This window comes from Ceratotherium simum, chromosome 39, assembly GCF_057802395.1.
Source record: "Ceratotherium simum simum isolate JZ-2026a chromosome 39, ASM5780239v1, whole genome shotgun sequence".
NCBI classification, from domain to species: domain Eukaryota; kingdom Metazoa; phylum Chordata; class Mammalia; order Perissodactyla; family Rhinocerotidae; genus Ceratotherium; species Ceratotherium simum.
Genome location: NC_141938.1, coordinates 5,453,417 through 5,476,203, shown reverse-complemented (window position 1 = coordinate 5,476,203; position 22,787 = coordinate 5,453,417). Strand labels below are relative to the sequence as shown.

At 56.7% G+C, this 22,787-nt stretch overlaps 2 protein-coding genes across 6 annotated transcripts; both read right to left on the bottom strand.

The window, feature by feature from the left end:
* Positions 1 to 321: 321 nt before the first annotated feature.
* Positions 322 to 6,675, bottom strand: EPOR (erythropoietin receptor). The gene is made up of 8 exons (XM_004442653.3): positions 5,541 to 6,675; positions 4,563 to 4,698; positions 4,056 to 4,234; positions 3,820 to 3,977; positions 3,166 to 3,319; positions 2,993 to 3,080; positions 1,638 to 1,725; positions 322 to 1,550 (listed from the first exon to the last, which is right to left on the bottom strand). Exons 1-8 carry the CDS (start codon positions 5,653 to 5,655, stop codon positions 939 to 941), a joined length of 1,530 nt encoding a protein of 509 aa, XP_004442710.1. The 5' UTR covers positions 5,656 to 6,675; the 3' UTR covers positions 322 to 938.
* Positions 6,676 to 6,739: 64 nt separating this feature from the next.
* RGL3 (ral guanine nucleotide dissociation stimulator like 3) lies at positions 6,740 to 22,642 on the bottom strand. 5 transcript variants are annotated; one of them, XM_087425420.1, is made up of 19 exons: positions 22,594 to 22,642; positions 22,086 to 22,199; positions 21,265 to 21,488; positions 21,094 to 21,147; positions 20,761 to 20,975; positions 16,393 to 16,535; positions 16,099 to 16,314; positions 15,289 to 15,392; positions 15,099 to 15,183; positions 13,637 to 13,717; positions 13,444 to 13,530; positions 13,242 to 13,274; positions 13,041 to 13,162; positions 12,310 to 12,405; positions 12,142 to 12,210; positions 11,957 to 12,053; positions 11,120 to 11,272; positions 10,926 to 11,040; positions 6,740 to 9,922 (listed from the first exon to the last, which is right to left on the bottom strand). In XM_087425420.1, the coding sequence occupies exons 1-19, from the start codon at positions 22,624 to 22,626 to the stop codon at positions 9,804 to 9,806; spliced, it is 2,160 nt and encodes a 719-aa protein (XP_087281546.1). In that variant the 5' UTR covers positions 22,627 to 22,642; the 3' UTR covers positions 6,740 to 9,803. The 5 variants fall into 5 exon arrangements, with proteins under 5 accessions (XP_087281546.1, XP_087281544.1, XP_087281545.1 ...); XM_004442655.3 differs by having other exon boundaries at positions 6,741 to 9,922; positions 13,637 to 13,693; XM_087425418.1 differs by having other exon boundaries at positions 21,094 to 21,488.
* Positions 22,643 to 22,787: the final 145 nt, after the last annotated feature.

Genomic DNA, 22,787 nt, shown 5'->3' with positions numbered 1-22,787 from the left:
TTCCTGGAGCAGAAGATATGCATATGTTCAGCTTTCCTAGGTTATATGAAACTTTAAAAAAATGATTAAACCAGAACTCCCATGGAACCACTTGGTGACACTTAGTGTCATCAGAGTACTTTCTTTGAACAGGGCCTGTCACAGAATAAAGCCATATGAATTAATGTTATTATTATTAGTGGCAGAGACAAGCTAGAGGTTCATGAAACAGCTTTCCTCTGGATGCACAGCTAAACTACATGTCCTAGCAGTCTGTGGGACTAGCTGGGGGGGGGGGGTCACATGACTGTTTTTGGCCAGTGGGATTTATGAAGAAGAGATGGTACCCACTTCTAGGCTAGATTCCTAAAACGGCCCACAGAATCTTCTGCTGTCTCTCTCTTTGCTTGTTGGCTGGAAGGATACAGAGGATCCATCCAAAGATGTGAGGGTGGCCTTGAGGGATGGTGAAGCCACAGACCAGAAGAGTCTGGGCTTCTGACTCATCCCAGGGATGGCTGCCCACCTGCCTGAACTGAGATGTGAGAGAGAAACCATTTAATGTTAAGCCATGCAGATTTGGGAGTTGTTTGTTACGGCAGCTAGCATAACTTATACTGACTGATTCATTTTATTAGGATTATCATTCAGATTGCCAGGGCCAGAATTTCAGACTGAGCTCAAGGCTTTTTACTGCTGCCCCTATGGCCTGGGCCCAGGGACAGATGGGGCTTACAGGCCATTTGCAGAAGTCATGATAGAAAAACTTACATATATATATCTATACAAAGAACTATACATTTTAAAATACTGCAAGGTCATGACTTCCTGAGCAGGAAGGATGGGGCAGAAAGCCAACGTCAGCAATGCCCCTAGTCCTGAGTGAGGCCTCGCCGACCCTGCCCGATAAGTCTTGGGCCTGGCCTAGCACTTGAGGTCATGCTGGGTCCCCAAGCGTCCTAGGAGCAGGCCACGCAGCTTGGGGCTGAAGGCTCGGCGGCTGGGACGAGGCTGTTCTCATAAGGGTTGGAGTAGGGGCCGTTGGAGGAATCCCTCTGGGCTCCCTGGGAGCCCCCTGAGCTGTAGTCAGTTGAGATGCCAGAGTCAGACACCACGAGGTACAGGTACTTGAGGTGGGGTGGGGTCGGGGGCAGCTCAGGAGGCAGTGCCCTCGGGCGCAGGAGCTGGGAGCTGGGGTCCAGCATGGTGTACTCAAAGCTGGCAGCCGAGGCCCCCTCCGGGCCAGGCTTCAGAGCCAAAGCAGACCAGCAGGAGGGTGCTTCCGAGCCTTCCTCCGTGGCTGCTGTGTCCAAGCCGCCACCAGGCTGTGGGAGGTGCTCGCGGGGCGGGCTCCGAGGCAGCAGCCACTTGTCCAGCACCAAGTAGGTGTCCCGGGCGTGCTCACTGCCCACCGGCTCCAGCAGAGGCCCCTCGTCGTCTGCCCCTGGCTCCACTGCCTGTGTCACCCCCCAGCAGCGCTCAGAGAGGACTTCCAGGGAGGCGGGGGGGTCCTCCGGGAAGGGGGTGCAGGGGCTCCACCACAGACAGCCGTCATGCTGGTACAGCCACAGCTGGGGAAACAGCAGCACCCTGCTCAGAGCCCTGCGGTTCAGCCACGGGAGCAGGGAAGCCGCAGGCCCTGGGACCAGGCCACCTACCTGGAAGTTACCCTTGTGGGTGGTGAAGAGGCCCTCAAACTCGCTCTCGGGACTTGGGATGCCAGGCCAGATCTTCTGCTTCAGAGCCCTGGTAATGCCAAAAGAAACGAGCACAACACTCACCAACAACCCCTCAGCACCAGTCACAGGGGCACAGATACTCCTCGCACCTCGTGATCATGATGGAGGCAGACGAGTGCATGTGGGCTGAGGAACAGGGGCTCTGGCTGTAGCATCTGCAAGGCCCTACAGAAGGGTGACTGGAATAGGGTTTTGAAGGATGCATAGGCGTTCAATATACACTGTCTCATGCTCCCTCTAAACCTGGCCCAGGCTTGCCTGGAGGTTCCTTATATTACTTCCCTTCTCACTCCTTTCCATGGTTCCCCAATGCATTCAGAATAAACTTCAAACTCCTCCCCACAGCCCTGTGGAGACTGCGTGTTCTGATCCCTGTCACCTCCCTCACCTCATCATCCACCAGTTCTCCTTACACAATATGCTCTAGCCATAGGGCTCCTGCAGCTGCTTCAATGTTCCAACTCATTCCTACCTCAGGGCCTTTGCACTTGCTGTTTCTTCTCCCCCCTTTTCAAGTGGCTGCCTCCTTCCAACCATCAGGTTTCTGCTCTGATGTCGCCTCCTGGAGGCCTTCCCTGACCATCCTGTCATGTCCCCACACCCCATTTGTTTCTTTCATATCATTCATCACAATCTATAATCAAATATCTGTTGGTTCCCTTGTCCGTTGTCTGACTCAACTGTGAGATCCACAAGGTCAGGGAGATGTCAATTTTGTTCTCCACTTTCTCCCCGGAGCCTAGCACATAGTTGGCCCTCAGTATGTATTTTCCAACCAAGTAAATGAACAGGGCCTTGAAAGACAGCTAGGAGATTGCCTGGGGGACCAGGCAGAAGGAACGGCATGTGCCAAGGCTTGGGGGTGTGAAACCACAGGGTATGTGCTGGGAATTACGAAAACCTCAGGATGGCTGGTCATATCATAAAGCGTCTGAGAGGCTTGACAACAGGGGCGGGAGGCACTTGGGGGGTTAAATGTTTCCATTCAGCCCATCTGATGGATTTGACAAAAGTTGATGAAATTGGGAAAAAGAATGAGCAAAGGAATTCCAGAAGGAGAAGCCACTGAGGTAGAAGGAAGACCAGGTGAATGTTCCCCGAGAACTTTAACTAAGAGCCTAGGTCTGGTCCGCCTTGCATCCCAGCCCTGCCACCCACTCCTCACTGTGTGACCTCGGGCGAGGGTCTTCCCCTCTCTGAGCCTAGGTTTCCACAGCGCAAGGCGGTCGTTGGTGGGGAGGAGTCTGGGCCAGGTGCCTGAACGGGGCGCTCACCGGCGGTGGGAGAGCAGGGCGAGCACAGCCAGCAGCAGCAGGATGAGCACGAGGATGAGGGAAAGCGTCAGGATGAGGGGGTCGAAGTCTGGGGAGCAGGGAGGACGTCAGGGCGGTGGGCTTGCCCGAGGCTCCGCCCCAGCCCTGCCAGCCCCCCCTGCCTGGGGCCTCACCGCTAGCCGTCAGCAGCGACGCAGGCTCGGACCAGGCGCTCCAGAAGCCCCCGAAGCTCGGCTCGGCCATACGCGCGCGCACCATGAAAGTGTAGCGCGTTTGGCCCCGCAGGTTGCTCAGCACGCACTCGGTGCGGCCGTCCAGGATCTCCACCTGGGGGCGGGGCCCGGGTGAGAGGCGTGGCCAACGGGGGCGGGGAGCAGAGAGGGGGGGTGGGGGCGGGCCCTGAGGGACAGCCAATCAGAGAAAGGAAGGGCGGTGCCCAAGCGCGGCGGGAGGAGGGGGCGGGCAATGAAAGCAGGAGGCGGGGCCCAGCAAAGCTCGGAGCCAATCAGGGCAGGGGCCCCAGGTGGCGGGAGGCGGGGCCAGAGCACAGAGGGGCGGGGCCCTGAAGGAGTCTGGAGTTTGGCACTACGGGGTAAGTGGGGTTGGGTTCGGGTGGGCTGCGGAGGCATTGAGAAACGGGCCTTGTCGGTGGGCGCGGAGCTGTCTTGGGCGTCAGGGCAACGGGATGTCGGGCGTCAGGGGCGGGACCTGGAGGGGCGAGGCCATGGGGGCGGGGCCGTGGTGACCGTCTGGGCGGGGCTTAGAGGGGCGGGGCGGGGATGTGGACTGCGGAGCCTTTGGGGCTGGGCGGTAGGGGCGGGCCTCACCCTCTGCGCGCCCCCTGCGGCGCTGCCTGCCGAGATGTTCACCTCGTAGCGGATAAGGCTCGCCATGGGGGCCCCAGGCGGCGGCAGCCAGCGCAGTACCACGTGGCCGCCCTCTTCGGCCCGCCGCGCCAGCAGCCCCGCGGGGGGGTCCAGGAGCACTGCCGAGAGGGGATGCTCAGGCGGGCGGAGACCGGGACCCCGTCCCCCGACCACTCCCCCGTTCCCGGCGCACTTACCCACTTCGTTGACCTGGATGACGCGGCGGTAGCGTGGAGCGCCCGAGGAGGCCGCCGTGACGCGCAGCTCCAGGGGCACGAAGCTCGACGTGTCGGCCGTGGGCAGCGAGCACCAGAAGCGCACCGCGCCGCGGGCCGTGGGCGCCTGGTGCAGGCGGCACGGCTTCCACGGCTCACCCCTGCGCGCCGAGGGACGGGGAGGGAAGGGAGCGAGTTGGCAGGTATTGCCCGGACGGTGGGCGCTCTTTGGATACGGCCACCACGGGGCGGCCCAGCCCCGACGTACGCGACGCCTTAGTCCCGATTTGGAGGGGTGTGGTCCCAGCCCTGACGTTTGGGGTCTCGCTCCAGCGGCGATCAGGGGAGTGTTCCAGCCCCGGCCACTAGGGGACGTGTCAGCCCCGACCCCGCGGGCTTCCCATCAGGGCGGTGCCATCCGGCCCCTGGCACCAGGAGGCGTCCCAAGCTACGAGCTCCGGGGCGCTCCGCCTCCCGGGTCGGACTCACTCGAGCTGGTAGGAGAAGCTGTAGTTGTCGGGGCCGACCCCGGCGCTTGCCGCTTCCTCCCAGAAACACACCAAGTCCTCCAACCGCTCCGTGAAGCAGAGAAGCTCCTCGGGCCCGCGGGCCGCCAGCAGGGCCGCTGGGGGTGGGCGCAAGGCGAGGGGCTCAGAGGAGCCCAGCCCCGTCCTCGGGCCGCAGCATCCTCCCCCTTCTTCCCGCCGCCTGTGCGGACCGATAAGAAAAGAGCCCCGCCCCGCTCTCTATTCCAGCGAGGCCCCTCCAGGGGTCCGCAGAGGTGCTGCCCCCCGAACTCCCAAGCGCAGGTTGCTTGCTTTACTGTGCCCCGCACACACACCCACCCACCTCGCGATGGGCTGAATTGCGCGCAGCGTTCAAGGCCTCCGCCTCCCGCGCCTGGCCCCGCCCCAGCCCAGGACTTGCGTGCCGGTGGGTGTGTGGAGGAGGCGGGCCCCCTATCGGCCCCGGCAGGCTCCCCGCTGCCCGATAGCGCCAACCGTGTCCCCCGCCCCCTCCCTCATCCCGGCAGGGCAGGCGATCTGGCGCCCGCATGCAAACCGTGTTTACAGTCGCCTGCAGCCCGGCCCCTCGGACTCGGATCCGGGCTTTATCCTCCCTCCTCCACTGGAGGGTCCGCTAGGTCCCCTCCCTTTAGGGACTCTAGACCGCAGGACCTAGACCCAGCACCGCCCCTGCCCCATGGGGAGTTAGCATGTCCCTAAAAAGATGAAACAGGAACCCACGTCCCTCTCTAGTGTCCCCCCTAGAACCCAGTCTGGGGACTGAGACCCCAACATGCCCCACCAGGACCCGGTCTAGGGGTTCAGACACCAGCTTGGCCCCCAGAACGCAGAGTGGAGGTCCAGAAGCCAGCATGGCCCCCAGGACCCAGGCGGGAAGTTCAGGCCCCAGCACTGCCGTCCAGGACACCGTGCGGGGGTCCACGCACAGCTCCTTCCTTACCTTTGCTTTCAAACTTGGGGTCCGACGAGTTGAGTGGGGGAGCCCAGGCGACCCCAGCCAGCAGGAGACAGAGGGAGCCGACTCCAGGCCAAAGGGGCGCCCCGAGGTGATCCATGATGCCGCCCCCGCTAGGAGGGGTCCAGGGCTCCCGTTCCCCCTCCTTCCAGCCCTGGCACAGTCCGCAGCTGGGTCAGCAGCTGCCTCCGCCGGACACAGCTGGCCAGGCCCTTCCCGGCCAGGCGCCCCAAGTGGCAGCTCCCGGAGGGGGCGGGCCCAGCAGGCAGCCTGGGCTGAGATAAGCGGGAGGCGGCCGCCCTGCCCGGCCCCGCGGGAGGGGGCAGGGGCCCTCCTGGGGCTGGAACAGGGTTTTGCATCAGACACACTTTCTTGCTGTGTGACCCGGAACAGGTGACTTACCTTATCTGAACTTCAGTCTTCTCATCTGTAAAATCCAGCTTGGCACATGCCAAACATTCCAAAAATGTAAACTATGGATATTATCGTGGTAATCAACATCTCTTCCCAGTCTGGGTAGGAATAAACAATGATCGTAATAGTGACTAGCGGTTGAGCGCACAGGGCTGAACAGTATGCACCATACGATTTGTATTTGTAAAACACATATGTTCTAGAGTGAGATTTCATTTGTGATTCATTGGAAAAAATTTTTTTTACTGCTTACAATTTTTATATACTTGGGATTTTATTTTACAAGGAGTGTGCAGTTCGTTTAATGATCTGGAAAGTAATTCTAGAACAAACTGTAAAAGCTATTTGTTTGGCTGAGTGTCTCAGACGGGAGTAACCCCCCACACACACAACAGAGGTACATGCCCAGGGGAGGGATCGTTACCTACCTCATGGTACCTGCCCACCCTAAACTAGCCAATCAGAGTGCTTCAGTCCCTGGAGCACAGTGATTGGTTCAGGGTGAGCATGTGATCCAAATGGATCCAACGAGCTTCCATCCTGGGACTTTACCTGGGAAAGGGGGTGCCGCTTTCTTTTGGGCTTATAAAATAGCCAAGGAAGAAATTGCCTGATGGTGAAGCCAACACGGGCGTTTGCACTGTCTGTTCCCTCTACCTGGAAGGCTGTTCCTCTGCGTCTCACTCCTTCATTTCATTCAAACCTCTGCCTAAATGTCACCTCCTCAATGAAGCCCTCTCTGATCGCCCTATTTAAAATAGCAACCCGCCCATCCCACAATCCCTGTCACCCCGAATGGCTTATCATCATTATTTTATTATTATTAGTTTGCATCCTCTCTGCTATTATCACCTAACATGTATTTGATATGTTATTGATTCGCCTCCCTCACTAGTCCATTTCTGCATCCCCAGCGCCTAGAACAGGGCCTGGCACACAGTAGGACCTCAAGAAATATGAGTGGAGTAAAAGATGTAAAGAAACAGTGGGTCTTGTGTTAGTCACCGGATACAGCTGTGCCTGAGTACCTCTGCACTTTTAAAAAACAGAAGTGATTCTATGAGAATCTCTTCCTCAGGAAATTGCCACTTGGACCGTGTGTGTGAGAGAGAAGCAGAAACTATAAGCTGTGATTATGAGAGGCGAACCAGCCCAGTGGTTAAGTGCACGTGCTTGGACACAAGGCAGATCATCCAGGTCTGAGCCCCAATCTTATCATGCCACGTTGCCTAAGTAATTAACCCTCCCTAGTCTCAGTTTTTCGTGTATAAAATGGGCATAATAATGGTGCCTACTCCATAGGGCTATTATGAAGATTATGAAATAGATTATGTCAAGTTCTTAGAATAGTGGGTACAGTAAGGATAGCAATTATTTGCTTAAGCTAGTTTCAGAAGGATGCTGCTACTGACTTCTGATTGATTGATCTTAAGGTCTTAATACTTAGAGGAAAAAAAGCCTGTAAAGTAGCCATACCATGATCTTTTATCAGACCCTCCATGAGGCTTAGATTCTTCTGTCTCCTCTCCCACCTTACACAGTGCTTGGGCATCCCCTATTATTGCTCCAGGGGCAAAGTTTAGAACCCTAGGGATTGCTTTATGCCCGTTCACCAGAATTCTCCCTTCTCCTAGTAATGGCATCCAAATGTAATTTCCATTTTTGTGCCCTCCCAGACTCCACTCCTGTGATTTGAAATTTCTCTGCCAGCTCAAAGCATGGGCACAGGACCCAGGCCTGGCCAATTAGCGTATTACAATCCTCTGAGCACAGTGATTGGTTCACGGGTGGCCACGTGACACAAGCTGGTCCAATGGGCATCTGCTCTGAGACTTTTGCTGGAGCGGATGGGAAGGAGGGGCTCTCCTTGCATGGGAAGGTGGAGCTGGTAGGATGTTGGCCTGGCACTGCCCTCAGGAGGTGTGAGCCTGCCTTGGATTCACGCTATGTTAATTATTATTATTATTATTATTATTTTTTAAGATTTTATTTATTTATTTTTTCCCCCCAAAGCCCCAGTAGATAGTTGTGTGTCATAGCTGCACATCCTTCTAGTTGCTGTATGTGGGACGCGGCCTCAGCATGGCCGGAGAAGCGGTGTGTCGGTGCGCGCCCGGGATCCGAACCCGGGTCGCCAGCAGTGGAGCACGCTCACTTAACCACCAAGCCACAGGGTCGGCCCATACGCTATGTTAATTAAAATGTCCTTTTGGCTACTGTAACAGAGACCCAAATAATAGTGGCTTTAAGTAAGATAGACATCTCTCTTATGTAACAATCTAAGTAGCAGTAATACAATATGGCAGCTCCCTGGTCTCAGAGAGCCACATTCCTTCCATTTTGTTGCTCCATTATTCAGAGGATGCGAACCACCCAATCCAACATAATCCACTCTGTGTCTTCATTCTAACCAGCAGGAGGCAGAAAAAGAGGAAGAGGAGGACACACTCCTTCTCTTTAAGGGCAGGACCCAGAATTTGCCCACCTCCTTTCCCTTTACATCTCATTGGTCAGGACTTACTCACATGACCACATTTTGCTGCAAGGGAGACTGGAAGTGTGGTTTTTACTCTGGGTAGCCTGCTAAAAATCAGTGTTCTATTACCATAGAAGAATGTGATTGGATTTGGTGGGACAATGACAGTCTCAGTCTCAGAGCAAATCAGAGCCAAGAGACAGCAACACAAACCAGGGACATCTTTTTCAGTCCCTGGATCCAACTGTGCCTGAAGCTGGCCCCATTGAACTTTTCAGTTACATGAGCCATTAATTTCCTTTTTTGCACATGCCTGTTTGAGTTGGGTTTTTGACCACTTGAAACAGACAGAACCCTGATTAATACAGTGAGATATAAAGCCCCTAGTCTGTGTCCAGCATAGAGTGGGGGTTCATAAGTGGTCATCTTATTATTGTTGTTGTTATGACTACGTTGCAGGTGACCCTACAGCTCATTTCGTCTCTGCCTTCTCTACCTGTTTCTTTTTCCTTCCCCAATACTGATAGAGAGCTCATCCCTCTCCTTTCATTGATGTTATTTATCTCTGATTCCGATGGAATTTCATTTCTCCACTTTCCTATATACATGGCAGAAAAGAAGCATATCACCTCAAAATGTTGGTGGAGGGAGTCCTGAACCCTGTGTGCGTGACAGGGCCCTCCTCTGTCACCTGGTCATGCCTCACCCACCCCCTTTCTTAGGACTCTTAGGAAGTTAATGGCTCATGTAATCGAAAAGTTCAGTGGGTCCAGCTTCAGACATAGCTGGATCTAGGGACTCAAAAGATATCATCGGGATTTTGTTGCTGTCTCCTGGCTCTGATTTGCTCTGAGACTGAGACAGTCATTGTCCCCCCAAATCCAATCACCTTTTTCTATGGTAATAGAACCACTGATTTTTAGCTGGCTACCAAAGTAAAACACCACACTAACAGCCTCCCTTGCAGCAAAATGTTTCTCTTTTTTTATCTTGATGAGGAGTGAACATGGAGCATGGTGCAGAACAAACAAGACTCACTCCTGGTCCATAACTTTGGTCGCTATTTTCATCCACTTCTGTCAGTTCTGATGCGTCTCTAATGTTACAAGATTTCTCTGGGGAAGGGTCTGACCCCCCCAATGATCCCCCTTCTATGTTTAACTAGCCACCCTGGGGGCTGATGTCTTTGGAACAGGGGTCTGGTGCCAGGAGGGTCAGAGGGATGGGGTCCAATCAAGTAGGGGGGAGGGGTCACCGGGTATGGAGCACGATGGGCTCTACTGGGGAATGGAAGCTATCCGGGGCCAGGCCCCAAGCTGCCAGTGGGGTCTGCATCCCGGAGGGAGGAGCAGGCCACCTCAGGTCGGGGAGACTGAGGGTGTGGGCGGGGCCCCCTCCTTCCGCCGCAGCACGAAGTCTCCGGGGACGGCTGGACTCATGGCATAGAAGACATTGGCGTTCTCTGGAATCAGGAGCTCTGGCCAGAGGCGGAGAGGATGATGAAAGGCCCGCACAACCTCGTACTTCCCCCACAAAGGACCTAGGTAACCTGCTACTCACCCCAGGGCCTGAACAACCTTGGGTCCCTTTAGCCAGTGCGAAGACAACCTCACCCTCCTCTCATTAGGAACCTGGACAACTTCCTACTCGAAGCCCACACAACCTCAAGTCTCCTCCCCACCACGAACCCGGGCAACCTCCTGCCATTTCTCCCTGAAGTCTTGATAACCTATACTACAAGCTTGGGCAAACTTAGTCCCAAACAACTTCCTGCTCTCCCCACCCTTCCCCAGCAGCCAATTCCCAGCCAAGTTCATGCTGCTCTCGCCATGAACTTTGACAACTTCTGACTTCCCACTTCCAGCCCGCACAACCTCTGGCCCTCACACTTGACATGTAAACAACCTCAAGTATTCCTGCCTAATGTCCGGCCAACCTCATGGCATGTCCTTTTACATGTCAACCTCTTGCCTCTCCCTCTTGAAAACTGGACAACCTCCTACCCCCGTCTACAATGAACAACCTCATGCTCCCCTACTCCGAATTTCAATACCATGTCGCCCTCTCCCAAGCCAAGTTCGGATAACTTCAGGGTCCCCATGCTGAGGCTGGAGAAACTCATTTCCCCTCAAATCCAAGCCCAGATCCCCTTTAGTCTCCCACCCCAACAGTAGAGCCTGAACAACCTCACAATCCTACAAATTTAAGCCCAGACAACCTTCTACACTCCCTCTCCCATTTGGCCCTGGACAATCTCATTTCCCCCATAAATCCTAGGAAGACACCTTTGGTGCCCCCTTCCCTCATGCTGAGCCAGGACAACCTCATGACCCCACATAATTGAGGCACAAATATATTACTGCCTTTTATCCCCACCCTGCTTATCTTACCCCTACTCTGTGCCTGAACCACCTCATGGCCCTGTTAGGGCCATCCTTGCCCCTGGTCAGTCTGCCACCCTCCAAGCAGTCCCCGCTCACCCCTGTCCCCAGGAAGGACTTGGAAGAGCTGGTAGTCGCGGGCCCAGGGCTGGGCCACATTGTGCTTCTGCAAGGCTCGCTGCACCACGCTGGGGGCCTTGTCCTGACTAGTGAGCTGGGAAGAGAGGTGAGATGTGACAGCACGAGCCCCAAGGGCAGGGCTGCCCCCGGCAGGTCCCCGCCCAGCCCCTCACCAAGATGCTGCGATACACGTTCCCGTGGTCGTTGTCGATGCTGACACGGATGACGCGGGCCTCCGAGCCCTGCTGCCCCGGGGGGGGGACGCGAGGGCCACTCAGGGGCAAGGCCAGGGGCCGGGGGCCTGGCGGGTCCAGGCTCAGGGGCAGCTGTAGGCAGTGGGGGTGGGGGCTGAGTGGTGGGAGAGCGCTAGCCCCCCTCATTCTATCTAACGCATCCCCCCACACCCCCGGAGCCTGGGGACACGCCATTAGGGTGCCCACACGCCCGCATCTACGCAATCTCATCCTATACAGACCTCCGTGCCCCGTTACACAGACACATTCACACATGACCGATAAACACACAAACCCACGTTCACACGCAAGATGTCCTGCATACACAGAGAGCAGCGAGCACACACACACGCTCACACCTGTTGTACACGCACAAGCCCACGCCCACGAACAGCCTCGCGTGTGGTCCTGTGCATATTTGTGCCCACGTTTCCCCTTAAGGTATGCAAATTCCTGGGGACACACATATCCTTGCAAAAGTCTGTGACTGCACCCCGGAGTGCCCTGTGGGCGAGCGGACACACGGGTCCAGACCTGAGCACCAGCCAGATTGAGGGCCAATCTCTCAGACAGGGCCGTGGGCATGCACATGTTCCCCTGGACAGACACCCCGAGGGCTGAGCTGACTGTGTGTACAGGCTCCTTTGTACATGGCTGGCCCTGAAATCCCGGGTGCACACACAGACGTGCGTGCGCGCAGACACACACAGACACACAAACACACACACAGCTCTCGGCACCCGCAGCCCCACATGCATGCAGGGGCAGTCCCGGTACCTTGGTGCTGGGACCCTGCGGGCCTGGAGAGGCCGGGGGGCTGCCAGGAGGAGGGTCCTTGGTTCCAGGACTGGACGGGGGGGACCCCGGGGACAGACTAGGGGAGACACAGAACCGAAGGTGGGGTGGCTGACTGGACCTCTGACTCTGCCGTCTCCAGCCCCTTCACCGAGCAGGATGCTCACCTGGAGGCGGGGGATGAGGGGTCCCCGGGACTCTCGCCAGGGGACGAGCATTTCTCTCGGGACAGCTTCCTGAGAATAGGGACAGGGGCTGAGGCTGAGGCAGACTCAGTCCAAGGAGCAGCCCCCGTCTCTGCCCACATCACCCCACACACACTCCCCGAGACTCACGCACTGAGACGCTTGGTGAGGCTGATTCGCCGCCGGATGCGTGGGGAGCTGGGGCAGGAGGCGGCCGGCGGCTCAATGACACGGGAGATGCGGTAGCTGAGGGGGCAGGAGGCAGGAGGCAGCAGGGAATGAGGAGACACGCGTTACAATCAAGCTGGGTTTCGGGGGGGTCAGTGGGGAACAGCCTGGGGTTGGGCACCAGAGGTCAGGGCCAAGGCAGTAAATGGGGCCCTGAGAATCAGGGTCTTATTTGGGATGGCCTGGTTGGCACATAGAGTTCAAGGTCACGCAATCATTGGGGTCAATGGTTAGGGTCATAGATTCAATAGAATGAAAGGAAACAATTAGATTAATTGAGTTGGATGCTTGAATTTACATCTGAGATGAAGTCAGTTACTCAGAACTGGGGGGTCAATGATTGGGCTCAGAGAGTCAGATGAGGGGTCACGATGGGGTCACGGGTCAGACAGGGCCAGAAGGTGGGAAGAGCACAGATGGCCAGCCGCGTGTTCAAGGCTGAAGTCAGAAAGTCAGACGGGGTCAAAGTTTGAGGTCAGAGATCGATTGGGGCACTCGATTGGGCTGGAAATAATGCAAGGTCACAGGTTGGGGGGGGTCAGGGCTCAGGAGGGGGTCTTAGGAGGAGCTGGGGAGGTGCATGGGATAAACAGATCCAGTGTGCGATCCAGGGTCAGCCAGGGTGGGGCCAGGCCAGGCCACAGGGTGGTCACCTCTGCTCCTCGCTGAGCTGCTGCTGGGCGCGCAGGGCGGCCAGGATGGGCGGGTGGGGGCTCAGGCGGTAGCTGCGACAGCGCCTCTGCAGCTGCTGGATGCGGGCCAGGATCTCCCACTCCTGAGGGAGTGGCCTCTGAGACCCCGCCCCTGCCCTGCCCCCACCCTAGACCCCCCACACCCACCCAGTGCCCGCTCACCTTCCTCCTCTTCTCAAAGTTGATGAGATCCCCCTGCAGGCAAACTTTGTCTGAACTGCAGCCTCCAGGGTCAAGGATGGAGGGTCAAGGTCAGGGGCTGGGGTCAGTTCAGGCAAGGTCAAGGGCAGGATGTCAGGAGGCCTATTGTGCTGAGGGCGAGTAGCACTGAGGTCAAGAATCAAGGGTCAGGCAGGGGTCAGACCTCCAGCATGTCCGGCAAGGCTGTGTCCAGCATAACCAGGTCCGTGAGAAAGGTGCCAAGGTAGGGGACAGGGCCTGGGGGCAGCTTCTGTGGCCCCCAGAACTCCAGTCAGTTTCAGCCATCACTGACCCCATCATGCTCCACCCCCTCCCTGAGGGTCCCGCTGGTCCCCATCCCAAACCACATCACTCACTGAGGGCAGGCTTCCTGGGGGCTTGTCCTCCTCCTGGGGTCCCTCAGTGGCCTCCTCCTGGGGGCAGGGGCAGGGGCAGATCTGAGCAGTCCTGGGGTCTCTTCGACCCACCCTCAGGGAAGACACCTCAACATATATACACTCATTTTGCTCTCAGCAATCACAAACCAGTTGCAAAGGTTTCCCAATGAAAAGTGAGCAGGGGGAAGGAGGGGAGGCATGAGGGAGGCAGGGAGGGAGCAGATAAGCAGAAGGGGCCGGCCCCACCAGGGATGATGAAATTAATAAAGGAAATCTTAACTAAATTGGAGTCAGGAAGGCCTGTAGGGGGAGCCCTCACGCCCTATCACACATCCTCAATTACACCAAACAGGAAGAGAGGGACTTGCATCATCCGCAGGGAGCAAAACCACTTCACAACGGAGGGAAGATTTCTCTCCCCACCTGGCAACTGCCCAGCCAACGAGAAATGCTACAGCTCAGCCAATGAGAAACGCTGCAGCTCAGCCAATGAGAAACGCTACAGCTCAGCCAATGAGAAATGCTACAGCTCAGCCAATGAGAAACGCTTCAGCTCAGCCAATGAGAAACGCCTGCAGCTCAGCCAATGAGAAGTCATTGCGACCCTGAGCTGTTACTTTCCCCCAGTGGACTTTCCTTTAGAGCAGCCCCTCCCTCCTCCCCCTTTTTCTCTATAAAGCAGCTCCCCTCCTTTGTTTGCTGGATTTCCCTATGGTTCGCCCTAGAATGTACATCCCCAATTGCAATTCTCTTGGCTGTTCTGGAATAAACTCGTTTTGAGGCTAAGTTGACAGAGGTGGGCTCGTGGGTGCTGTGGCCCCCAGGGACCACCTTAACACAGGTGAGAATCCTTGTCAGGGGCCTGGGTGGAACAGGCCCGCCGTCAACCCCCTGGAAACGCCCTGAACCTGGCCTTCATACCATCGCTCTGCCTGGGAATTAATTACACAATAGCTGGCGCACTTATTCTTGCCCTGTGTGTCTCCTCCAGGGCAGGAACGGTGTCTGGTTCACGGCAGAGCCTCCTGGCACAGTGCCTGGCACACAGTAGGTGCTTAATGCAGAGTTCCTTGTTCCCTGAGCTCATCATTGCTGTTAGAACCTAAATCTTGCCTACAATAAGTCAGTCCTGTTGGCATACTCTTTTCAATTTTGCTTATCAAAGTCAAGTCCCTGGCACAATTTTCTTTTCGCTCTTTGCTGTGACTGTGGCCTCAGGCGACCTTTTCCCCGTAACTTCTGGCATATGTTGAATGAATAAAGAACGTGGTCACCGGGTGGGCAGCAGAGGCTGGGAAAAGGGAAAAGGCGGGGCCGCCTGCATACAAGAGGAAGGTCATTCCCGAGCGGTAGGGAAAGGACACTGAATGACAATGACAAGTGATGCCCTGCCTGGTCCCCTTCCTGGCCCGGTACCCACGGGGTCCGCACCCGTCTATACCTGGGAGAGAATCTCTCTGCAGCTCAGGTGGTTGTTCTCATCGGAGAAAATCTGGGAAAGTTTCCTGAAAGTGGATAAGGGTTCCCTAGGGGGACAGGAGAGGGGTTAGGGGTCCGCGGCTGGGAGGGTCAGAGCTGGGATGGGGCGAGGAGGAGAATCCACCCCAGCAGACCCCCCACTCCTCGCTCACCGGCTCACGGCGCCCCAGCTGCGCTTGAGCCGGTAGATGGGGTTCGACTGCAGAGCAGACAGGACGGCGCGCAGGGAGGAGAAATTCCGCAGCTCCCGGCAGCGCTGGGGGGCGGGGTGCGGGCGCTGGTCAGACCTCAAGTCTGACCCCCAGGGATGATTTGCCTTTGATCGCATGACTTTTGACCCCTGGCCAGACCCCTACAACTCGCCCCTCATCTGACAAGCTACCCAGAGTCAGCCTCCTCCCCCAGGAGCCCCTCCCCTCCTCTCCCTGCAGCCCAGCCCCGCCCCCAGCTGCCCCTCCATCCCCTACCTCTGACCTCGGCTTCTCCTGTCCCTACTCCTTCTCCCTGAGCCCTAGACGTGCCCATAGCATCTCTCCTGGACCCAGACCCCTCCTCACTGAACCCAAGTGTCACCCCCAAGCATCAACTTTCTATCCCCTCCCCTCCCCCCTTGCCACGCCCCCACTCTCTCTCCTGGGCCCCCCATTTCTCTCTTCCTCTCTGCCCTGAGGCTCCTGCCCCGCCCCTATCCAGCCACTTTCGAGACCCACGTCCCCTTCTCTGGGCTTTGGTCCCTCCTCCAATCCTATCCCTCCCCATCACCCCCATCCCATCCTCTTATCCCTAGAGTCGCCTAGCGTCTCTCAGCTGTCCCTGGGCCGGCCAGCCCACCCCCCAGGCTTTCCCTTAGGCACCTCCCAGCTCCAACCCTCCCCTCGTTCCCAGACCCCTGTCCTCTGCCTTCTGCCCACCGGGTCTCTCTGGGTCCCTTGGCCCCGCCCCATGCCCCCCACAACACGCACCTGGGCGATGCGGATCCACTTCTCCAGCCGCTGCGCCCTCTGCGGGGCGGCCAGGCCCGGCGCCCCCAGCACGGAGCCCAGCACGCAGCCGGTCACCGCGTTGAACTGGGTCACAGTGGCGCGCACGGTGGTGGCGGTGCCCGCGGCCCCCGGCCGGTCCCGCTGCGACCACACGGAGCCCAGGCACTCGCAGGGCCGCACGCGCGAGAAGAGCTCCTGGGCGGAGGGGGTGGGTGGGTAGGACCTGAGCCCAGCGGGACCTGCCCCCACCCACCGCGGGCCCCGGGTCCTCACCACGTCCATCAGGGTCAGCTGCTCGGCCACCTCGTCTACACCGAAGTCCAGGAGCTCGGGGCCTTCCGGCACCAGTCCCTCCTCCTCTTCCAAGCAGCCTTCCAGGGAGTCTGGGCAGGGGGTCCGGGCAGCTCCGGGAGGTCCTGAGGGAGCATTAGAGCCGGTTAAAAACGCTCAAGTTTGAATCCGGGACTGGCTGTGTGACCTTGGGCAAGTCCCTTGGCGTCTCTGAGCCTCCTTCCTCATCTGTAAAACGGAGACCTCCCTGAGTGTTTTTAAGGACGTCAGAGCGAAAGTAACATTCGTGGAGCACCTAGCATGGATTAACTCGGTAATTTAGCACACTACCCCGGGGCAGGAGGTACTATTCTCCACCTTCTCCAGGTGGGGAAACTGAGGCAGGAATAATTTGCCCTAAGTCACGCGTTCAGTAAACATCAAGGCAGAGATTTGAAGCCGCGCTCAAAGGCTAGAGTAGAAAATAGGGCTTTTTGACTTTGAACTTGTATTAGGATAAGATCTGTCTGTCCTTTTTCTTTTGTTTAGAGGTGGTATAACTGTGGTTAAGGGAAGGCTATTGTCCAAAATTCCCAAGTTCAAATTCAAGCTTGTCCACCGGGCTTGCTGTGTGAGCTAAAGTCAGCCTTTTATTCGGCCCTGAGCTAACATCTGCCAATCCTCTTTTTTTTTTTTTTGCCGAGGAAGACTGGCCCTGGGCTAACATCCGTGCCCATCTTCCTCCACTTTACATGGGACCCCGCCACAGCATGGCTTGCCAAGCGGTGCGTCGGTGCATGCCCAGGATCCGAACCGGCGAACCCCGGGCTGCTGCAGTGGAGCGCGCTTATCTTGCGCCACGGGGCCGGCCCCTAAAGTCAGCCTTTCAACGTCTCTGTGCCTCAGCTTCTTCATCTGGACTTTTTTTTTTTTTAATCAGACAGGATTATGCATACCAGACTGCCATAAAAGGCTCCATAAACATGAATGACTTTTCCGCAGTGGGTTTCAATGGTGGCGTCCCCTAGGGGACATTTTGAAAGTTGGATCTTGCCACAACGGGGTGGACATGAACAGGGAACTTGCTCTACAAAAGTAGAGAAAATTGTATAAACAACACTCAAGGGGCCGGCCCCGTGGCTTAGCGGTTAAGTGCGCGCGCTCTGCTACTGGCGGCCCGGGTTCGGATCCCGGGCACGCACAGATGCACCGCTTGTCCGGCCATGCTGAGGCTGCGTCCCACATACAGCAACTAGAAGGATGTGCAGCTATGACATACAACTATCTACTGGGGCTTTGGGGAGAAAAAGGGAAAAAAAGGAGGAGGATTGGCAATAGATGTTAGCTCAGGGCTGATCTTCCTCACAAAAAATAAAAATAAAAATAAATAAACCACACTCAAACACCCATCGCTTATCTTCAACAGTCATCAATTTGACTAAAAAAAATTTTTTTTCCAGGATGATGTGAAGGCAAATCCCAAACATAGGTCACTACACACTTAAAAACTTTGGTGTGTACCTCTAATTGACAAGGACTTTAAAAAATATGTAACCTTCTTGCCCACGATCATTTCCAACAGAATCATCAATAATCACTTGATGTCAAGAAATACACAGTCCATATTGAAATCCTCCCATTGTCCCTAAATTGTCTCTTTTACAGTTTTTTTTTTTTTTTGGTGAGGAAGATCAGCCCTGAGCTAACATCTATGCTAATCCTTTTTTTTTGCTAAGGAAGACTGGCCCTGAGCTAACATCCGTGCCCATCTTCCTCCACTTTATATGGGACACTGCCACAGCATGTCCTGACCAGCGGTGTGTTGGTGCGTGCCCGGGATACGAACCCGGGCCACCAGCAGCAGAGCACGTGCACTTAACTGCTACGCCACGGGGCCAGCCCCTGTGTCAGTTGTTTCTTCAAAATCCAAAGATCCATTCAAGGCATTCGGTTGTTCCTTTCTTATGTCACTTTTATTCTGTGACAGTCCCTATTTGCCTTTTGCTAATGTCATTAGGGAAAAAATGGGTCATTTATCCTGAGGAAGGTCACATTCTTCTCTATTTCCCTGTTTGCTTTCTCTTAGTGACACGTGGCATATTCCTCTATCCCCTACATTTGCTGTAAGATCCGAAGGTTTGATTAAACTTGGGTGCTGGGGCCAGCCCGGTGGCATAGTGGTTAAGTTCGCACACTGCTTTAGCGGCCCTCGGTTTGCAGCTTCAGATCCCGGGTGTGGACCTATGCACTGCTCATCAAGCCATCCTGTGGCAGCATCCCACATACAAAATAGAGGAAGATGGGCACAGATGTTAGCTCACGGCCAATCTTCCTCAGCAAAAAGAGGAAGATTGGCAATGGATATTAGCTCAGGGCCAACCATCCTCACCAAAAAAAAAAAAAAAAGGGACCCAAAAAATAAAGATGTTAATGTTCTGAGAGCCTGGCACACAGTAGGTATTCAATATATGTTCATTTTCTCCTGTGACCTCAAGAACTCATAGCCAGGGCAGCACTTCCAATAGAATTTCCTGGAAATATTTTCTTCCTGTGCTGTCCGATGTGGCTACTGAGCACCAGAAATGTGGCTAGTGCAACCAAAGAACTGAATTTTTATTTTTACTTAAGTTCAATTTAATTAATTTCAGTTCAATTTCAATAGCCACGTGGGGCTAGTGGCTACCCCATTGGACTGTGTAGTTGGTTTTTTAAAAAATTTTATTTATTTTTTCCCCCAAAGCCCCAGTAGATAGTTGTGTGTCATAGCTGCACATCCTTCCAGTTGCTGTATGTGGGACGTGGCCTCAGCATGGCTGGAGAAGCGGTGCGTCGGTGCGCACCCGGGATCCGAACCCGGGCGCCAGCAGCGGAACCTCGCATCTAACCGATAAGCCACGGGGCCGGCCCTGGAGTATGTAGTTCTAGTGACTTGGAATCAGCTGGTGAAATCTTGAAGGCAGAGGAAGAAAGACACTTAGTAACCAGGAGGGAAGATGGAATGATAAAATCGATGTAAATAACTGAGACTTTGTCATCTGCGGGAGAGAGAAGCAGCTGCTCTTTTGTAAAGTGGAGAGAAATGTGGCCGCTTTATCTGAGGATTAGCGGATGGAGATTAGGGATATAGATGCTTTTGTGATAGGGATCAGATCGGACACAGATGGGTGAAAGATGATACTTTATAAGCAGGATGCAATTATTCATTCAACAAATCCTCCTTGTTCCTGCCCCTGGGGACAGAACCGGGGACAAGACCAATGAGAGCTACACAGAAAGATAAGACAGGGGCCAGCCCGGTGGCGCAGTGGTTAAGTGCGCTCGGCTTAGGTGGCCTGGGGTTCAACAGGTTCGGATCCTGGGCGCGCACTGTTGCACCGATTGTCAAGCTATGCTGTGGTGGCGTCCCATATAAAGTAGAGGAAGATGGGCACGGATGTTAGCCCAGGGCCAGTCTTCCTCAGCAAAAAGAGGAGGATTGGCATTGGATGTTAGCTCAGGGTTGGTCTTCCTCACAAAAAAACAAAAAACAAAACAAACAAACAACAAAAAAACAGAAAGATAAGGCAGGCTCAGAGGACAGAGTGGATGGATATGTTTGTTGGGAGGGGGTCAGAGAAGGCATATCGGAGGAGGTGACAATTGGATGGAGACCTGAATGAAGAATGTGGATATTTTTCCCTCTGCCAAAAGCTCTCTACAACATAGGTTGGCAAACTCCTTCTAGAAAGGACCACATAGTTTGCTGACACCTACTCTACAAGAAATATGTCTGGCTTCTTGTATATATTTCATTATAAGTGGCAGACAGCTAATAAGTAAGAATCAGTGATAATAACAAAAACTATACTCCTTGCCAAGCCCTCATTGTTTATTTACTTGTTTACTGACTGTCTTCCCCAGGGAACCAGGAGCTCCCATCCATTGTTAGGTGCCCATGGCCAAATATTTGTTGAAAGGATGGAGGCCAATGAGGTAAGTACCATGGTTGGCCCATTTCACAGATAAGGAAACTGAGGCTCAGAGAGGTGCAGTGACTTATCCAAGGTCACACAGTCAGCAAATGGCAGAACTAGGATTTGAACCTAGGACTCTGTGGCTCCTAAGGCAAGTAGCAATGCAATGATCTGTAGCTAGAAACACAGGGCGTCCTGACCCAGTGGTGAAGTATCTTTGTAGTTAGGAAGGAGGAGGTTGGGGGAAGCGCTAGACAAATGCTAATACGTTAGAGAGTTATTATCCCCACTTTACAGGTGGGGAAACTGAGGCTCAGACAGGGTTAAGAACCTTGCCCAAGATCTGTAGCTCCGGGAGCAGAGAGGAGGACCATGGGGGAGGGAACATGCAGGAAAGGCCTGCTCAGAGGCCCCTCACCTGCCCACGCCTGGGGCTGCTCCTGTTCTTCCTGCGCATGCTCAGCCTCCTTCAGGAACTCTCCTAGCAGCTTCTCAGCCTCCCGGGCCTCGGCGCCCAGCGGGGCCGCCCAGCCCAGAAAGGTGCGGACACTGCCTAGGTCCGAGTGGGCAGGGGGGTCCCGGAAATCCTGAGGGTGGTCCCGCAGCCAGGAGCCCAGCACCGACACCACAGCCCTGGCCAGAGGGGCGGGGCCTCAGAGCTCAGCCCTTTGCTCTGGACCTGGCGAGCCCCTCCACTTCAGATCCGACCTTTGACCTCTAGGGCCCCCCCCCCACCAGATGGGAGACCCACCTCAGGTTCTGGTTGAAGCTCAGATCTCGTTCTTCTGTCTTCTTTATCACTACCCTGGGAAGAGCCCCCCAAATCCAGGTGAAGAAGAGGGGGCTACGGGGGGTGGGGCTTAGAAGGAGGGTTCTGGAGTTAGGGGGGTTCCTAGGTGAGGGCCTGGGGATGGGTACGGACCCCGGCGGCAGGGGCGGCGGCGGCGGTGGCAGGAGAAGGCCCAGCACGCGGGCGGTGGGCACAAAGGCCCGGTGGGTGGCCAGGAAGGCAGGCACGAAGCCCGGGTCCTGCTCGCGGTCTCCGGACACCAGCTCGCGCACCAGCCGCTCCAGCCGCGCCGCCCTCAGCGCCCGCACCTTGCTGGTGCGGTAATGGAGGAAGGCGTCGGGCGCGGGGCCGGGGGCCTGCAACGGGACACGGAGGAGTGGCCGCCGGAGCCCCCCCTTTCCGACCCCGCCCACCTCCAGCGCCGCTCCTGCATCCGATCCTGCCCTTTCCTCTGCATCCCGCCCCCTGGATTCATTGTCCTGCCCCAGGCACAGATGACGCCCGCAACCCGCCCTGGACACCCTCGTCCTTCCAGGCCCTGCCCTCTGTCCCCTTCCCTCCACCCCTAGGCTGCTCTCAACTCTCCAGCCACGCTTCGCTGGCTGTTCTGGTCCCTGCCCTCCGTCCCATTCCGCTCTCACTTGGCTCCTTCTAAAGACCACCTCCCCCTCCAGCTCAGCCCCGCTAAACCTGGCTTACCCGGGCCCTGCCGTCCAGTTCGGTCCCCAGATCCCGCTGGAACCGCGCCCTCACCTGGCCCGGCCTCACTCATCTCCCCCACTCACCTGGCCGTCCCCGGGCCCCTCTCTGCCCTTACCTGGCCGCCTCTAAGCCCCGCCCTTTCTTGATCCCCAGCTCCGCCTCTCCACTCTGCCCCCACCTCCTTCTCTCCAGGCCCCTCCACGTAACCCCGCCCCCACCTGGTCGCCTCCCGCCCCGCCCCCACTCCTCACCTGGCTGCCCCCGGGCCCTTCCCCCGGGCTCCAGCGCTGGCTGCGCTGCCGCCGCAGGGAGACACTGTACACCGCGCCGTCCTCGATCTCCTGGCCCCAGTCCTGCAGCGGCGCCTGGACGCGGAGGCGAGCTCAGGGCGACAGGTCCCCGGGCCTCGGCCCCCCTCTCCCGCGCGGACTCAGGCTGGCCCTTCCCGCTCCATCCTCCCTTCCCGGCCGGACTCAGCAAGACTCGGGGCGGGGTCCCAGGCTAGAGAAGCCCCCTCGGCTCCGCGGGTACCCTCCTCCCTCGGCCTGGGAGGATGGGGTGGCATTTGGGGACGTCCCAGTGTCCAGGCTCACAGAGTCTGTCTCTGTCCCCTACTGCAGACGAGCCCGAGACACTCACCCCCCCGCTCCGTCCCTAAGAGGAACCAGCCACTTCACTGGGTCAGGGGCCAGGAGGCCCAAGGGGCGGGGACCTGGAGGTCGCCAGGGATATGGGGTCCCGTGGCCCCGGCCCCCTTACCAGGGCTAGCTCCCTGCCCGCTGTCCGCGCCATGGCCCGTGCGCGTCCCGCTGCGTGGCGCCGCTGAGTGAGGCGGAAGGGCCGGCGGGGCGGGGCGGCGGGGCGGCGGGGGGCGGGGCGGGATAGGGCAGGCGGGACCCACGGCTCTCCGAGACCCCCAGCCGGACCCCAGCGCCCTGCCCAGGCCCACAGGG

Bases quoted from the DNA above. Each gene is read 5' to 3' on its own strand.
- EPOR (XM_004442653.3), bottom strand. From the start codon at position 5,655: ATGGATCACCTCGGGGCGCCCCTTTGGCCTGGAGTCGGCTCCCTCTGT. The intron at 4,699-5,540 runs GTAAGGAAGGAG...GCCCACCCCCAG, and splicing joins CCCCAAGTTTGAAAGCAAAG to CGGCCCTGCTGGCGGCCCGC. The intron at 3,320-3,819 runs GTGAGGCCCGCC...CCCCGCCCCCAG, and splicing joins CCGCAGGGGGCGCGCAGAGG to GTGGAGATCCTGGACGGCCG.
- RGL3 (XM_087425418.1), bottom strand. From the start codon at position 22,626: ATGGCGCGGACAGCGGGCAGGGAGCTAGCCCTG. The intron at 16,536-20,760 runs GTGAGGGGCCTC...ATGCTCCCTCAG, and splicing joins GCAGCCCCAGGCGTGGGCAG to GACCTCCCGGAGCTGCCCGG. The intron at 11,273-11,956 runs GTACCGGGACTG...CACTGCCTACAG, and splicing joins CGCAGGGTCCCAGCACCAAG to CTGCCCCTGAGCCTGGACCC.